Source organism: Bos indicus x Bos taurus, chromosome 21 (assembly GCF_003369695.1).
Source record: "Bos indicus x Bos taurus breed Angus x Brahman F1 hybrid chromosome 21, Bos_hybrid_MaternalHap_v2.0, whole genome shotgun sequence".
NCBI lineage: Eukaryota > Metazoa > Chordata > Mammalia > Artiodactyla > Bovidae > Bos > Bos indicus x Bos taurus.
This window is the reverse complement of record NC_040096.1, coordinates 69,549,376-69,566,228: the sequence shown is the minus strand read 5'-3', so window position 1 is coordinate 69,566,228 and position 16,853 is coordinate 69,549,376. Positions and strand designations below refer to the sequence as shown.

The window sequence follows — 16,853 nt, the reverse complement described above, 5'->3', positions numbered from 1 at the left end:
GACCGGCCCCGCGCCCTCAGGCAGGCCGCCTGCTTCCACAAGTCCAGTCCTAGCAGCGCCTGGGCTCACTCCCCACTCGATGCAGGAGAGACTTTAGGGCGGGAGGGATGCGAAGGCAAGTCGTCTGCTCCAACTGAAGAAGGTTCTGGACCGTGTCGCATGAAGACGACGACACGCTGATCACGTTGGCGGATCGCGGCCGCCCTGCAGCAGAGCAGCTGGGCAGCAGGACGGCGGGCAAGGCGACGCTGCCTGGGCGGTACTCACCCCGACGAAGGGAATGAACTTCTGGGAAGACTCCTCATCGGGGCTGAGACAGGGAAACACACAGTCAGCCTCCCTGAGGGGCGGGGCTGCCCTCTGCAGCGCCCGGCCCACCCGGACTCGTGCCCGCCCTCCTGCGGGTGCCGGCCTGGACCTCTGACCGCAGGGCCCGCCGACCTGCAGGAAGCCTGAATGCGTCTCCGCATGAGGTCCAGAGCCCCGAGGGGCGGCCTGAGGCCATCCGCTCCTCCCTCTGGGCTGCCTGGCGCGCAGGCAGCTGGCCCATCCTGGAGCCATTCTGCTGGCCCCCCGGGGCCCCAGGAGAGGGTGGGCTGCCTGTGCCCCCAGGATGCCCCAGGAGCAGCCCGGGCCACCGCCAGGGGGTGGGGGTGACCGTCCCATCAGGCTGAGACTTCCCTTCAACAGTCTGAAGTTGGTGCCCACTGCGGGGGCGGGGGGAGGCTCTGTGTGCATGCTGCTGTACTGCGCCCACAGGCCCTGCACAGCTTCTGGCAGAGCCCAGCCTCTCCAGGATCACCTGTCCTGACCGCTGGTGGAGAAGGCAGCCAGAGTCCCCGGGCCTGGGTAGGGGAGAGCTACCCACTCCTCCTGGGCCAGGGCTGGTCCTGCGGCTCAGCTGGTGCCGCTCTGCCCCCTGGTATCCACCCTGGTCTGTGCTCCACTGGCGGCTGGGAGAGCACCCCCTTCTCACCTCCACCTGGATCCCACGGGCAGAACTGGTCCTGGGCCTTGTGTGGTCCCTCCCCCAGCCACAGGGCAGACAGGTGCCCCCTGCCCTGCTTCCTGGGCAGGCACCCTCTCCAAGCCATCCTCCCAAACCTGAGCTTGAAGTCACAGAGCGACTCTTCTGCAGAGCAGTCCACACACGCACACCCAGCAGGGCAGCGGCCTGGGGGTGCCACCCAGGGAGAAGCCTCTGCACCAGGCAGGTCTGCCGGTGGGGACCCAGGCCCAGCTCAGCCAGCTCGCTGGGCACCAGCTCTCAGGACCAGGAGCCCCAGGGTACCAGAGCTTGGCAGGAGGCTCTCCCCTCCCTGTCCCTGTGGCAGATGGAGGCCTGGGGCTGGGGGTGCTCCCGTGAAGTGTGATCACCAGCTGGACAAGCGCCCCTGGCCCAGGGGTCAGTACAGAATGCAGGTCCCAGTCTTGGCAGGAGGTGCTGTGCCCAGCACGCCACCCATGTGAGGGAACAGCAGTTGGCAGGAGACACCCTCCCCTGGGCACTCCTGGACGTGGGCACCCATGAACCACCCACCCACCCAGCACCACCCCCATCTCTGCAAAAGACCTGGCAAACGACTGGATGAAAGAACCTCCAGGTTCAGTCCCTCCAACGGAGCCTACCAAATTCCCAGGCTTTCTTCCCATCGTAAGAAGCAAACGGTTGAGAAAGAAAACTTCCCTTCATTCCAGTTCTCGTTAACGGTACAACCCAGACCTTGTGCCTGGACCTCCTCCTGCGTGTGCGGAGGCAGGACATGTGGGAGCCCCTGGCTCAGGGCACAGGGGCCTCCTGCGTGCGGAGGCAGGACGTGTGCGGCGCCCCTGGCTCAGGGCACGGGGGCCTCCTGCGTGAGGAGGCAGGACGTGTGCGGCGCCCCTGGCTCAGGGCACGGGGGCCTTCGACCCACAGGGCCCCCACCTCAGCGAGCCACTGCCCGCTAGCACGCCCACCCCTCCATGATCGGCACGCAGGGAGGCAGACAGGGGAGAACCCCAAGGAGAGGGGACTTGGAGACTCCACAACACAAGCATCAAAGCCAAGCTGTGCTCCTGGGACATGCAGACAACACCCACACGCACATGCCCACAAGACGGGGTAACACCGGCTTCCATTGGGACCCCTCACCCTGGACCCTGCATGCGGAGGGCATGCGTGCTCCTGGCAGGGACAGAGATCAGGACTCCTAAGGCCTGAGCCCACGGCTCCGTGCCAAGGCCCCTGGGCATGGCTCATGAGACCTGTGTGTGGGGGAGGTGCCTCCATGTGGCATCGGCGGCACAGAAGCTGAGGGGAGCCCACACTAGCCAAGAGGCCAGGGTGGGGGTGCTGGGCAGCCCGCACAGTTGCCTGGGAGGACCACCAGTGGGTCTGACCTCAGGCCAGGAGCTGGTGCTGAGCAGATGGGAGCCTCCCTGCTGACGCCCTCGTGGGGCTGGAGCTGGAGGAGGCCTGGGACGGCTGTGCCCGCTGCCCACCCTCTCCTGGGTCTCCTGACCCCTCCGGGTGGACAGCAGCCTGTTCTGTGTCACTGCAGACAAAGGCTAGCCCGCTGCCCTTCCGGCCCTGGGCTCTGAGCCTGGATGGCACACTGGCTTTCACGGGGCTCCAGCCGGGGTGCAGGGACATTGGGACCAGCCCCACCCCGGGGCCGGTGTTACCACTGCAACGCGGGGCTGGGGGCTGAGCACGGAGGCGGCTCGGGGTCTCCCAAGCCCCGGCCACAGGCGTGGCTCAAGGGAGCCCACCCTGGCACAGACAGACGCTGCGGCCCAGGCAGCAAAGCAGGCTGCGCTCCCGGCGCAGCTAACGGGGGTGGGCAGGGTGGGGAGCGAGCGCAGGCCCACAGGACAGCTCGGGGTCAGCGGGGCGCAGCTAACGGGGGTGGGCAGGGTGGGGAGCGAGCGCAGGCCCCCAGGACAGCTCGGGGTCAGCGAGGCACACCACGGCTGGTCTTTCTCTAGACCCTGAGGCTTGTTTAGCAGGACAACTGAACAGGCTCACACCCCTCCTCCTGATCCATCCCGGGGCCCAGCACAGAGGCGGCCTGGGACCCAAGGACTCGCCCTGGGGCTTTTCCAGAGCAAATGCCCTGAGGCTCAGGCAGAGCAACGCCCCGTGGGGCCCAGTGCCAGACACCTATCAGGCAGGGCCATGGGTCTAGGCTCCGACAAACGGTCAAACGGAGGAGACGCCGCCTTGGGGGCAAAAAAAAGAGCCTCGCTGTGTGCAGAGGTCCCAGTGGTCTGGCCACCATCCAGGTAAACCCCAAAACTGAGCTGCGAAGAAGCTGCCCCAAGCCACTCTCCCTGGCTGCTGGCAGCGGGCACTGGGAGCAAAGCCCATGCCGAGCGGTGCCAGTGCTTGCTTGGTGGCTCACGGGGTGGAACCAGTCCCTGTGGCTAACAGCGGTGGCAATGCCAGGCTTCAGAGACGCAGCAACTCAGAGAGGAGTTCCGCCGGCCACTTCCCAACCCGCACTCTGACACGCTGCCAGGCAGCAGACTTTGTCCCTGAGGCTGGGTGGGCGCCCGAGAGGGACCGGGCAGCGCCAGGAGCCTGCCTGATGGAGGCTGTGCCTCCTGACCCCCATACGGAGACCTGAGAGCCACCCCACCTGCCGACACTGCCAAACAGCCCTAAAGACCAGCCAGCGGGCAGCAGGGGCCAGACCCAAGGCTGCCAAACAGCCCTAAAGACCAGCCAGCGGGCGGGGGGGGGCCAGACCCAAGGGCAGCGGTACCTGAGGGTAAAGTCAAAGTGAAAGTTCTTTCTCCTTTTCAGAGAGCCGCCAAAGAGAGAGACAGGACGCTGTTAGGCGCTCGGGCGGTGAGGCACCCACTGGGGGTCCCTCACAGAGCCGGGGGCAAGGCAGCTGAGCTTCTCAGACTGCTGCGGTCTGCCTCTTCCTGCCACCCCCTGACCGCACCTCTGTTCACAGACGGGCGAGGGGACCGCTCGACCCCCTCAGACTGCACAAGGCCCCACCCCATGCCAACGGGCATCAGCCCAGCCCCTGGCCATCGTCCTGCACGGGGCAGGGTGAGGACCAGGCCTCCCGCTGGAGACTGGCTGCTGGAGGAGGCAGGTCCCTGCTGGGCCAGCACCGGGGCTGCTGCTCTTGTGACTCCAGTTACAGAAAATCCCAGCGCGTACAAAGATAAAGAAAGATCGACCAGCTAATCCTAACTCTGATTTGTGTCCGGAAAAGGTGCAGTGGTCAGGAGAGCTGGGGGCTTCCCTCATCCCAGGTCTCTTTCCATCCCGTTGGCCCGTCAGTGACCCGAGGAGCTGGGACAGTGAGGACGCAGGCCGCCTGGCCAAGACTGCAGAAGTATGGCGGTCTCCACCCCACGCCTGCCCGGGCCCCAGGAGGTACCTCTTCTGCTTGTAGGTCAGCATGGCCTCCGCGATGGGCAGCTGGTGGGCGCAGTTGGCCCCCGAAATGTACTGGGTGATTCTTGACACGATGTCCGGCGTGTCCTGCACTGCAGAAGAAGACCAGAAGGGATCCGTGGGCATGGCGCACCCCAGCACCCAGGGTCCAGGCAGCCAGGCTGGGCACGGCTGAGAGGCTCCTCTGGCTGCTGCCCTCATGGGATCCTGGGGAAGGCAGTGAGGCCTCTCCAAATCCTGAAAAGCCCTCCCCTGCCGGTCACCAAAGAGCTTTGCAGCTCACAGGCAAAGAGAAACATCCTGGCCCATCCCCCACTAACCATGCCTGCTGACCCCAGCTACCTGCCCGGCGCTCAGGCCCGATACATAAAGTGTGTCTCAGAGCAAAGCAAACCATTGACTTTCAAAACGAGGTGTGATGGGCTGGGCAGCAGGGCAGGGGCGCGAGGGTGAGGGGCGCGGGGCGGGAGTGGGCGGGAGGGCAGACCGGGCCTGCGGAGAAGGGGGCACAGAGCGGGCAGGGGCGGCTGCAGGTTGCAGGGGGGGGTGTGGGCGCGAGGGCGGGAGGGCTGGTGGGGGTGGGGGTGGGGGCGGGGCGGGGCGGGCGGACAAGAGGGGAGGAGAGGAAGGGCGCAAGGGGCGGGGTCGCGGGGGCGGGGCGGGGGGCTGGGGGTCGTGGGGGCGGGGGGGGGGGGGGGGGGGGCGCCGCGGCCTAGGCGGGAACCGGAGGGGCGGGGGACGGGAGAGGTGGGCGCGCGTGCGCCCGGGGCCTCACCGGCGCTCTGCGCCTCCAGCTTGTTGAACAGGTCCCTCCAAGCCAGGTCCTGGAAGAAGTTGTTATACCTGTAGTCCACGGAGCCCAGGTACCGGGCCACGGGGTGGGAGCCTGGGGGCCGAGAGGGGCATCAGGCGCGGCCCCGCCCGTGGCCCCCGCTTCTCCGCCCCCCGCCTCGCCCCGGGGCGGGGGTCTCCCTGAGGACTCCGCCCCTTCCAGCGCAGACATTCAGCCAAGCCAAAACACGGGGGTTTTGGTCTTGAGAACTTTGAAAGGTTAATAAATAAGCAAGCCCCCGCCAGCGCCCTCGGCGTCCCTGGGCAGCCGCGCGGCCCCAGGGCGGGGGACCCCCTCACCCAGCGGGATGACGAGGAAGCGCATATAGCCCAGCCAGTCGGGGGTCTTGTGCGACAGCTGCTCCACGAAGAGCCGCAGCACGGCGCTGAGGTAGTGCTGCGCGCCCGCCACCGCGATCTTCACGGGCGTCGGCGGCTGCGAATTGCAGTTGCAGCTGCGGGCGGGCGAGGGGCAGAGCTTCAGGAGAGCGGCCCTCACCCCATCCCGCGACGCTGCGGAGCAGAGACCCTCACGCCCGGGACTCACTATCTCTGAATCCGAGACACGATGGTGCTGAAGGCCGCCTGGACGTCGGCCGCAGAGCAGGTGCAGACCACCGGGAGCGTGTGCCGCTGCAGCACCTCTGAGAGGAACTGGGGGGGCGGGGGTGACCCTCAGCCGCGCGCCCCGCTCGCGTCCACGGTGGGCAGGGCTGGCCAGGGCCCCACCGAGTAAACACTGCCCCCTCCCCACCCTGCCCTGCCCGGCCCCTCCCCACCTGCCCCTGCCAGTCCGAGGTGTTCACAAGAATGATGTTTTCCGGGAGCTGGTCGTCAGAGATGAGGATGTGGTTTAACTGGTCGTACACAGTCTTCCTGGGGATCTGGAGAGACGGGGCTCATCTGCAGCTGCCCTGAGGCAAGCTGTGCCCAGCCCCTCGCCTGCCCAGCTGACAGGCGGGAGAGCCCAACCCCTGGTGCACGCAGACATACAGCCCCTGTGTGGACAGAGGCCACGGGGCCGGGCGGCAGGAGCATGGGCTCCCGCCGGGCCCTCCCCTCAGCCCCCCGCCCGCAGGCACCTGCAGCTGGCTCCGCGTGTCGGGGCAGCGCTCGTTGTCCAGGCTGTTGGCCCGCTCGTTCTGCGGGCGTGCCGGCTGCCGTTCCTTCAGGGACGTACTCCGGCCCCGGCGGCCCGCCTGCTTCCCCTCGGACCTGTGGGGCAGCCGCGGGCACTCACTGCCCTGGGGGCCCAACCTCTCTGCGGTGAGACGGCTGCGCTGGGGGTGGTCGGGCAGCTGGGCCACAGGCCACGAGGACGGAGACCCCAGCCCCTCCCCTGCCAGGTGCGCCTGGCACAGACCATGCCCACGTCCTGGAGCTCAGGGTGCCCCTCCCAGTCCTGACACAGGCCCCTGTGCCCCCCCAGGTAGTGCCAGCACCAGAGCCCTGCTCCTGGAAGACTCCTGTCCCAGAAACAAACAAAGCCAAGGCCTCACGGAGGCCAGCGGCTGACACGCCTGTCTGCTGGCTCCCGCCAGGCGCGGCCTGGGTCGGGAGGTTCGGTTCCAAAGGCCGTGTGCATGTCGCCTCCCTTCCCGTTTCTGGGAGGAGGCGTGTACAGGGAGGCAGTGCGGGCTGACCGCAGGATGAAAATCGGGGAGCAGCGCATTCAGTGTCCGCCATACGGGGCCGGAGGCTGGGAGAGGGTGGAGGGGGCCCTCGGGGCACAGTGAGCCGAGGGGTGGGCTCTGAGGCCCTGCAGCAGTGGGGGGCCCGGGGCCGACCTCGCGGAGGGACCATGCAGAAGGCTGAGAGCACTGGGCCGGTCAATGCTTAGGGAGCTGCGGCACAGCCGGGAGTCTGACCGTGGAGGGGGCGGGGGAGAGGGTGCGTGGAGGGGGCGGGGGAGAGGGTGTGTGGAGGACACAGAGGGCTTGTCCTCTGCCAGGAGGGCGCCTGGCTCTGCCGTTTGAGGCTGCTCCCGCGTCCACGGGACCCCGGCCTGCTGCCCCCGGCCACGCAGAGGCCCTGCACTGGACTGCGCACTGTGTGAGAGCCGCTCTGCTTGTCTGCATGGCCCGCGCCCAGCGGGCACACCCCGCCCACGCTGACACCAGGCGCCATGGAATCATGGGCACCGAGCACAAGCCTGCCCCAGCCCAGACGGCACCACAGGGTCCAGGACAGGGGACAGGGGATGGCGGGCCTTCCCTGCCCTTGGAGCCGGCAGCCAGCTCCAGATGGGGGTGAGTGAGGGTCCCAGGTGGGCCCCCCGAGTGATGCTCATCATGCAGCCAGACAGGCCCCCCAACACGGGGCGCCCACACATACTCCACACTGGCCCACAGGGGCACTGCCTGGGCCATGGCCTCCCTGGGGCGGCCGGTCACCTGGTGGAGGGGATAACCAGGGATTCCGTCTTGGTGATCCGCCCGCTGGGTGGCAGCTTCTCGGCGAACAGGTCCAGGGCAGAGGTCTCCACCTCGGGGCTTTCCTCAGGCGGTGCTGGCGGCTCCCCGGGAGCGGGCGTGCTCTGTAGGCAGAGGATGGAGTGGTCGGGAACGCACACCCCCGGGGCCCCCTCCCGGCGCTGTGCTCCCATGCCCAAGCTGCCTTGGTTTGGGTGAGGGTGCTCAGGCCTCTCCTGGGCTGGTGACTCCATGCATGTGGACATGGTCACATGCTGCCCTGCGAAGCCAGCTGACCTCTACCTCCAACCACAGAGCTCCCAGTCCTGCCTGCCGTGGGGAGACCCGCACCACCCCTGCCCTCCCCTTCTTTGAGAACCTGCACGAGAGCAGCAGGAAGCAGCCGTGGTGGTCTGTGCCTGACAGGAAAGCAGGGGGGCCCTGACCATCCCCTGGGGTAAGGGGAATCCAGGGAGACCTGACCATCCCCTGGGGGTGGGGTGAATCCAAGGGGACCCTGACTGCCCCTTGGGGATAGGGTGACTCCAGGGGCCCTGACCATCCCCTGGGGGTGTGGTGAGTCCTGAAGGACCCTGACCATCCCCTGGGGGTGTGGTGAGTCCTGAAGGACCCTGACTGTCCCCTGGGGGTGGGGTGAGTCCAGGGGGACCCTGACCATCCACCAGGGGTGGGGTGAGTCCAGGGGACCCTGACTGCCCCTTGGGATTAGGGTGAATCCAGGGGCCCTGACCATCCCCTGGGGGTGGGGAGAGTCCAGGAGTACCCTGACCGTCCTCCGGGGGTGGGGTGAATCCAGGGGCCCTGACCATCCCCCAGGGGTGGGGTAAATCCAGGGGCCCTGACCATCCCCCAGGGGTGGGATGAATCCAGGGGGGACCCTGACCATCCCTCGGGGTGGGGAGAGTCCAGGGGAACCTCATCATATCTCTGTGCAGGTTCTGGATGTCGGGAGGAAGAGGACCTCCAGGGCACAGGTCAGACCCCGAAAGGCAACATGTAAGTGAGCTCTGTGAAGGTGGCCCCACGCCTGCTTACGTGGGCCACCGAATCGGACACGCTGTCACTGGGCTGCTTGCCTCCGAGGACCCGCGTCTTCTCGGGCACGTCGGCCTGTGTGGATGAGTCGGGAGGGAATCAGGAGGTGTCCGGCAATGGTACCTAGGCTGGCTCACCTCTGGGCAGGGGACTCTGGCCTTGGAGGCAGCCTGGGGAGACTGGCCAGCGTTTCCTGGACTGTGGGCTCAGGGCCACCCCACAACAGTCACTGGGCAGGATACTCAGATCACACCGCAAACCGGGAGGCACTGAGCCTTGGGCTTGTCGGAGCCTCCAGTGACTCAGATGGGAGGATCAGGGTGGCCCCTGCCCGCCCGAGGACCCCAGCGGGGGCTGCTCACCGGGCTGGGAGGCTCCCTCTGGCTGCGGGCGCTGTGGACACTCCCGATCTCCGTCTGTGAGCTGGAGTGGGACAGGCCTTCGAAGTATGGCCTGGGAAATGGGGACAGAGAGTGTGTTGTCCTCCACACAACCCCCCAGGGCCCAGCAGGGTTAAGCACAGAGCAGGCCCCACCCTCAAGGACCACAGCACAGGCGGGGACACCGCGGGCCTGAGAGCCGCCCAGCACACCTGTGCCCCGAAGCCCCCCAACCCCGGGGGGCGCCCGGGGCACCCGCGACAGCTGCATCTGACACTTGGAGGCCTGGTGGGTGGGGGGGCCTGGGCCCCCCAGGCCAGACTGCAGGAGCTGAAGGTCAAGGTAAGGAGGGCCAGGACCCCTGCAGCGTCTGCTGATGAAGCCACACGGGCGTGAAACGTGAGGCCGGATCCCAGTGTGTGAGGCCCGAGATGCCACACCTGTGTCCCGGGACTGGGACGGGGGCTGGCTGGGGGCTCGCCCTGCAGCAGATTCCAGTGGGGACAGCGCGGGTCAGCTGGGCCATGGAGGTAACCTCGGTGGCTGACAGAAGCAGAGACCTGCCCCCCTGAAGGCAGAGAGGGGTGGGGGGTCCACTGTGCTGGCCTTGAAAGTGGAGGCGGCATGGGCAGAAAGGAAGAGGGACCCCTAAACTGAGCCTGCAGTAGCTCCTCCAGGAAGAGGAGGCTGGGGACCAAGTCAGCAGTCACTGGCTGGTCAGGACTCGGGCCCGCTGTGGGGGCACGGTCCCGCCATGGTGGGGGGGGCTGCCGTGGTGGGGGTTACACGGTGGAGGGTCCCACTGTGGGGGGAGTCCTGCTGTGGGGGGGTTACACCGTGGGGGGGCTGCCGTGGAGGGGTCCCACCATGAGGGGGATTCTGCCATAGGGGGGTCCCACTGTGAGGGGTCTGCCGTCGGGGGGATCCTGCCATGAGAGGTCTGTGAGGCTACGAGGGGCAGTTGACAGCATGCCAGCCCCCTCCTGGGTGCTCCCCGGGCTCTGACTTGTGCTTGTTTAACGTCTAATGATCAGCCAGGCCACAGACCTTCCTGCCTCTGACTTAGGCTCCCCCGGCTCCAGGCCAGGCTGCAGCCCCCCACCTGCCCCCGGCCCCCTGCCATCAGCGCTGTCCCACACCCCTGCCCCTGGGGGGCCCCCAGTGCCCCCCCCCGGCTCCCCACAGGATGGACAGCCCCAGGGCACCACTGGTCCCTCCCAGGTCCACGTCCCACCCGCCCCTCCTTCCCGGACACGGCCTCCTGCGGGGCTGACCCCGGCTGGCTCCAGACTGGACTCTCCCTTCGCCACACCCCACCTCTGGAAGCCCCGCAGACCCAGGGCCCCCTCGGGATCTGTGCCTCCTGTCCACCCCCTCCCCAGAGCCCACACCCCAGAGGGCCTGCTGCCCCACACATCGCCTTCCCTTCCGGCCCCGAGGACCACCTGATGGGCCGCCTCGCGGCTCGCCCCTACCGGCCGCTGGCTCTGAAGGCAGGTGGCTGTGCCCGCGTCCGGGATGCTGGCGCAGCTGGACCCACCTGAGCTTCGGCTTGGGGGTGCTGAGGACGCTGTCGTCATCCTCCATGTCGGGGCCGCTGTCGCTGGGGTTCTCCATGTCCAGCGTGTCGTACAGGAGGTCCAGGTCTTCCTCGACCTCAGGGACATGCTCTGCGGGGTCCTGCTCCGAGTCCAGGACCTACGTGAGGCCAGAGGTGTGAGGCTGCGGGACAGACGGGAGGAGACTGCTCGGCCACCCGGCACCCTTCCTCCAGCCGGTCCCTGCGGGCATCGCACGGAGGCCTCCGGTCACCCGGGCGCTTGGCTCGGCTCTCTCCCCAGCCTGGGAAGCCTGCGCCGCCAGCACGGCCTTCAGGGCACTCGACAGCGCTCCCACAACAGAAGCTGTGCCACGGCACCCCCAGGACCCGGATGCGAGAGGCTGCCCTCCCTGGGCGCCCCTGCCCCCGCCAGCCCCCCAGGACCCGGATGCGAGAGGCTGCCCTCCCCGGCGCCCCTGCCCCCGCCAGCCCCCCAGGACCCGGATGCGAGAGGCTGCCCTCCCTGGGCGCCCCTGCCCCCGCCAGCCCCCCAGGACCCGGATGCGAGAGGCTGCCCTCCCTGGGCGCCCCTGCCCCCGCCAGCCCCCCAGGACCCGGATGCGAGAGGCTGCCCTCCCTGGGCGCCCCTGCCCCCGCCAGCCCCCCAGGACCCGGATGCGAGAGGCTGCCCTCCCTGGGCGCCCCTGCCCCCGCCAGCCCCCCAGGACCCGGATGCGAGAGGCTGCCCTCCCTGGGCGCCCCTGCCCCCGCCAGCCCCCCAGGATCCAGATGCGAGAGGCTGCCCTCCCTGGGTGCCCCTGCCCCCGCCAGCCCCCCAGGACCCGGATGCAAGAGGCTGCCCTCCCCGGCGCCCCTGCCCCCGCCAGCCCCCCAGGACCCGGATGCGAGAGGCTGCCCTCCCCGGCGCCCCTGCCCCCGCCAGCCCCCCAGGCCCGCACACTGGCCCTTTCCCAGGAGGGTGCACGCGCTGCAACCACTTGGCATGCAGTGTCCCCTCCTTAGCCCAGCGGTGTGTGTATCAGAGTGTGAGCCTCTGTGTGTACGCCCACAGCCAGCTCCTCCTTGCCACTGTGTCTTCACAATGGGTCACAGCGTGTCTGCCGTCGGCCGGTGGGGACGGGGCAATGCTCCCAGGTTCTGTGGCTACAGGGAAGCTCCTGTAACGCCATCGGCCTGTGTGGACGAGTCTCCTCCTCACGGGGAATCACGGGGCACTGCTGCGTGCCTAGCAAGGGTGTCTAACCCGTTCAGCCTCTTTTCCGCAGTGGTGGCACTATGGATGTTCCCTCCAGCATGCGAGGCTTCCAACGGTCACATATCCCCATCAACACGTATCTTCCGTGTCCCTGGGGACGGCCAGCCCAGTGGCAATCGAGAGGGGTCTGCGGTTGTGATCTGCACTCCCTGATGACTAGCGACGTCAAGCATCTCCTCGTGCGCCTGCTGGCTTCTTTGTATCTCTTCTTTGGAGGAGTATCTCCTCAGATCCTGTGCCCAGTTTTTAAAGCGGGCGGTTTTTTCACTGTGCTGTTCTGAGTTGTAAGTGTTCTTTCTATGCTCTGGATTACAGGTCTCTTATCAGATACGTGATTTGCACAGTATTTTACCCTGTGAGCTGCTGCTTCCTTTTCTTGCTGGTACTGTTTGGAGCACAGACCCTACATTTTGATGGAGTCCACCTTCTTGTTTTTTGTTTGCGCGTGCTTTTGGTGTCATATCTGAAAAGCCACTGCCTGATCTGAGCTCACAAATACTCCTGTTTTCTTCTAAGAGGTCTACAGTTTGGGCCCACACACTTAGGGCTCTGAGTCGCCTGGGGTTGGTGTTTGTGTGCACTGTGAGGAGGCGCCTCTTCTGTGCCCAGGCATCCCACTGCTCCAGCACTACCTGCTGAAAAGGCTATTTTCCCCCACTGAACGGTCTGCCTGGAAATCAACTGATCATTAATAGAACGACTTAACCTCACTTCACTGATCTGCTGAGGATGGTAGCTTTTGCTAAGTTCTGAAGACAGACAGCGTGAGTCCTCCACGTCTGCTCCTCCTCAACGACTGTCTTCTTGATTCTGGGTCCCTTGCATTTACGTCTAAGTTCCAGCACTCGGTGGTTGGTTTCTGCAGAAGGGTAGCTGGAGGTCTGCCAGGAATCGCGTGAACCTGGAGGCCAGTGTGGGGAGGACCTCGGCTCACGTGAGGAGCCGCCGCAAGGGACGGCGCCACCCTGCGTGCAGACACACGGCTGCCGCTTCCGGGCATCACGCATGCCGTCGGGAGGGCGACAGGCAGGAAGGCCAGGGGCCTCCACACGGGCAAACAGGCTGCGAGGGTCAGACGTTTTTGCTCTCTCTTAAGCGGCAGGAGGCAGCAGATTACAAGCGTCAGACTTTTTTCCCTTCTCTGTACAAATTTAAAAGCTTCTTTTAAAATTCTGTGTCGCCATGACGACACCTGCTTCCACCTGAACTTTTCTCATGCCTTGAGCTAACCAACGCGTTTTTCTTATGGAAACGTTTTTCTTAAGCTGTGTTAATGAACGATGTATTTACTCTAGGTTCTGTCTTCAAGTCGGTTCCACCAAAGATTCAGAACAGACTTGACAAGCCAGTATGTTTTACCCACGCAGGTGTTCTCTTAAGCTGTGTTATCCAGACCATGTATCTGCTTGGAAACCTGCCTTTCTTCAAGATTCACGTCAATCATTTTACGGCCCGGGATAACTCACTTTGTGTCAATGTTATCTGAAAATGCATGTTGTGGGTGAGAGACCTGGTGCCAGTCTCTGAGTATTGAGACATTTCCTTTCTCTAATTAACAGCCTCCTGATTGGCATGTAACTTATTCCTAAAGATTAGCAGGGGGGCCCTCTTTCTACCCTCTTCTGATGTCTATGTCAGAAGCTGTCTCTCTCTCTTTTATACTTTAATAAATCTTTATCACACAAAAGCTGTGAACGATCAAGCCTCGTCACTGGCCCCGCATTGAATTCCTGTCCTCAGGAGGCCAAGAATCCCAGCATCGTTCACGGCTCAGCAGCAACCTCTCACTGCTGGGACCCACGTGGTGACAAGGCCTTGGGGCTCAGACACTTACATGCCACATGCCCTGGGTGGGTCCAGAGCCTGGGGACGAACTGTCCTCTGATCACATTTAAAGAAAAACCAGGCATTTTTCTTCTGGTTATCAAAGTTCTACAAACTCATCATTTGGAGATTAGAAAAAAGCGAAAAGAAGAAATTTTAAAGCACACGGTTGATAGCCAGGGAGGCCGTGTGGGGTGACGGGGCACATGGAAACTGTACTGTTTTTCTGTGAACCTAAAACTACCCTAAAAAATAAAGCCTGTGGTCATCCCCCCCAAATACAACACCCCGCTTTCCTCCAGGTCTGTCCAGCGATCGTTCAGGAAGCACCATGGGCACTGCCCGGGCCTCTGCCCACCCCCGAGCGGCCCTGGGGGTGGCCCCACCGTGCACACTCCCGGATGAAGACATCACCGTCTGGAGACCCGCCCAGAGCTGGCCTCTGGGCCCTCTTCCCACCAGGGCCCCGGCTGCGGGGGGCCGCCCCCTCACCTCGTCGGAGACTTTAAACCTCCGCAGCAGGGCCACCACTTTCTGCTTGAAGTTTTGCTGCTGCAAGAGAAGCGGGGCGCGGTCAGAGCACGCGGGGCTGCTCCCCAGCGACGGCGGGCAGGGGCGGCTCAGACAGCAGAGACCCGTGACCTCCAGCCGCCCGCACTTCAGCAGCGGCAGGCGTTTTCAAAGCATGAAACCACACTTGTGCTCAGACCTGGAAACGGGCCCACCGACAGGCTGGTGGTCTGGACCAAACACGGGGATGGAGAGGGATCTACGGCTCTTTCAGAAGCCTCCATGCGTGAGGCCCCACCCTGCCTCCGTGGACCGCGGTGGTGGCCAGGGTGCGAGGGCCCATCTACTCCCAGTACAGCCGTGGCCACAGGGCTCAGCTCTGGGCACCGACCCTATAGGAGGAGCCCCAGCTCCATCGACAAAAGCCGGGTGTCGGGCCCTGGGCCCGAGGCTCACACAGATGCTGTCCCAGCAGTTCCGGACGCACTGTGGTCCAGACAGCTGGTTCACTCAGTGTTCGGGAACCAGCCCGTGGCCGCCCAGCCTGGCCAGGTGGCAGGCTCTGGGGCAGGGGTCAGCACTGGGGCTTCCTGGGCCGCCCTCCATGCTGGCCTGGCCTGGGGCCACAGCCTGGCCTGAGAGCGCGGGCACCAGGGGTGGACACTCTGGGACGGGCCTCCGCTCCGCCAGAACCTCCCTGCTGGAGGAAGGGCCTCCAGCCCTTCCGAGCCCCCGACCGCCTGCCTAGAGCCGAGACAGGGGCCGGCCTCACACTGGGCGTGTCCGGGCCAAGCAGCAGGCTTGCTAGGGGACTGGCCTCTGCTCAGGGACTGGCCTCGCCCACTGCCTCTGGGCCTGTGGCCCGCAGCCTGGGGTTGGCACGCTGATGCCCTCCTCCCAAGGCGAGGCCATGGCGTGGAGCCGCGCCCACCTTCACGCTGTTTGCGGGGAAGAGGCTGGACCTCAGGAGAAGCCACAGAGCCGGGCTTCCGGGGCAGCATGCGATCGGACCGGCCGCCCCACACCCTGCCCGCCCCCTCGGCCCCCACCCCAGGCCCCCGCCCCCCACTTCCCCAGGTTAGTAAAACCAGTCTCCACCGACCCTGGTCATGGACGGCGTTCTTACTATCGATCGCCGCTGCTTCTTGGGCTTCCCCACATCAAAGTCATCCTCATCCAAATCCTGCAAAGACAGGCCGCTCCTGAGCCCTACACGGCCCAGGGACCCCCCACGTGGACTTTGGGTGTCAGAGCGCCTGCTGGCAGCGCCCAAGCCTCAGGACACCGTGCTGGCGGCTCTGGGGGTCCTGGCATCCCCTCAGGGGCCCCACGTGGCTCCAGTGACCCCGGCCCCCTACTGCCCCCGGTACCTCCTCAGCCCCCTACCTGCCCCCCCATTACCACTCGGCCCCATCCGCCCCTGTCCCCCCCCGTTACCCTCTCAGCCCCCTACCTGCCCCCTGGGACTCCCCCATTACCCCCGCGGCCCCCTACCTGCCCCTGCCCCCACCCCGTTACCCCCGCGGCCCCCTACCTGCCCCTGCACGGCGTCGTCACTGGCCTCCTGCTCAGAGGAGAAGCTCTCATACTCCTCCTCCGAGTAGTTCTCTGCGGAATGAGCACACAGAAGGGAGGGCACCCTGAGATTCCGACCCCCAGAGTGCAGGGAGCCGCGAGGACACGGCCCCCACAGCCGGCACGGCAGGTGGACAGCCCCCACGTGCCCCCTCGGTGGTCTTCCTGCCCCTCACAGGGTTCACCCCCACGTGCCCCCCCGCCATGGTCTGGCCCTTCCTGACCACCACAGGGTCCTGGATCTTCTGCTGGACCGGTCCCTGCCTGTCCACCCCCGCCTCAGGGGAGACAGTGACCCCAGCTGTGATAGAAGACGGCCCAGTATGGTGCCAGACCCGAGAAGGCACCACAGCTTCCCGAGACTCGCTCAGTGGCTAGGTCCCAGTGTGGGGGCGGGGCTGGGACGCCCACCGCCCAAGGGCCGCCTGCAGACCCTCGCATCACCTCCCCAGCTCCCCACGCCTGCAGGCTCATAGCCGGGAGGTGGCATCCATGGCAGAGAGGCGGCCCAAGGTGGCACTCACCGGTGGACTTGGCCTTGGGGCCGGCCTGCATGGCGCTGTCCTCGTGGTCGATGGGCTGGCTGGACAGCGAGAAGATCCAGATCTCAGCCACCTTGACCGCGGCCTCCTTGATGTTGCTGCAGAGGCTCAGCACCTGCCCGCCCTCCGCCGGCTGTTGCAGCACCTGCGGGGGCGCGGCTCTGGAGACCCTGCTGGCCCACGCCGGGGGCACACGCGGGGCTCCGCCAGGCCTTCCTCTTGGCAGCGACCAGAGGGGCCGCGGTCAGCCAGGCAAGCATGGGGGCAGGGGGCGCACAGGGCAGGAGGACAAGAGGGCACGGAGCCAGTGGCCGGACCACGAGGGAGCTGTCACATCAAGCGGGGCAGTCGGTGCCAGGCCCAGTCCCCGAGCGCCGAAGGCCCCCCAGCGCCGAAGGCCGTCGAGGAGAAGCGGCGTGGCAGCAGGCAGCGTGTGAAGCCCCAGGGCCAGCCCAGATGGGGCCCGAGCCTCAGGACTCAATGCCAGGGACCAGGCCCCAGGAGGC

The 16,853-nt window shown here is 66.0% G+C and overlaps 1 protein-coding gene across 8 annotated transcripts in view; it reads right to left on the bottom strand.

The window, feature by feature from the left end:
* Positions 1-16,853, bottom strand: part of PACS2 (phosphofurin acidic cluster sorting protein 2) — a 64,240-nt gene that overhangs the window by 6,468 nt on the left and 40,919 nt on the right. For 2 of the 8 annotated variants that reach the window (XR_003507559.1, XM_027521942.1), the window contains exons 5-20: positions 16,330-16,492; positions 15,765-15,838; positions 15,333-15,413; positions 14,213-14,272; positions 10,621-10,778; positions 9,063-9,153; positions 8,701-8,775; positions 7,627-7,769; positions 6,316-6,448; positions 6,013-6,117; positions 5,781-5,887; positions 5,534-5,688; positions 5,178-5,288; positions 4,386-4,494; positions 3,750-3,782; positions 268-310 (exon numbers count right to left, since the gene is read on the bottom strand). Coding sequence is in view for 6 of the 8 variants with exons in the window: in XM_027521942.1 (XP_027377743.1) it covers positions 268-310; positions 3,750-3,782; positions 4,386-4,494; positions 5,178-5,288; positions 5,534-5,688; positions 5,781-5,887; positions 6,013-6,117; positions 6,316-6,448; positions 7,627-7,769; positions 8,701-8,775; positions 9,063-9,153; positions 10,621-10,778; positions 14,213-14,272; positions 15,333-15,413; positions 15,765-15,838; positions 16,330-16,492 (1,641 nt within the window). In the remaining 2 variants the exon portion in view is untranslated. The remainder of the gene's footprint in view (positions 1-267; positions 311-3,749; positions 3,783-4,385; positions 4,495-5,177; positions 5,289-5,533; positions 5,689-5,780; positions 5,888-6,012; positions 6,118-6,315; positions 6,449-7,626; positions 7,770-8,700; positions 8,776-9,062; positions 9,154-10,620; positions 10,779-14,212; positions 14,273-15,332; positions 15,414-15,764; positions 15,839-16,329; positions 16,493-16,853) is intronic. The other 6 variants (XR_003507560.1, XM_027521946.1, XM_027521943.1 and 3 more) reach the window with 5 other exon arrangements.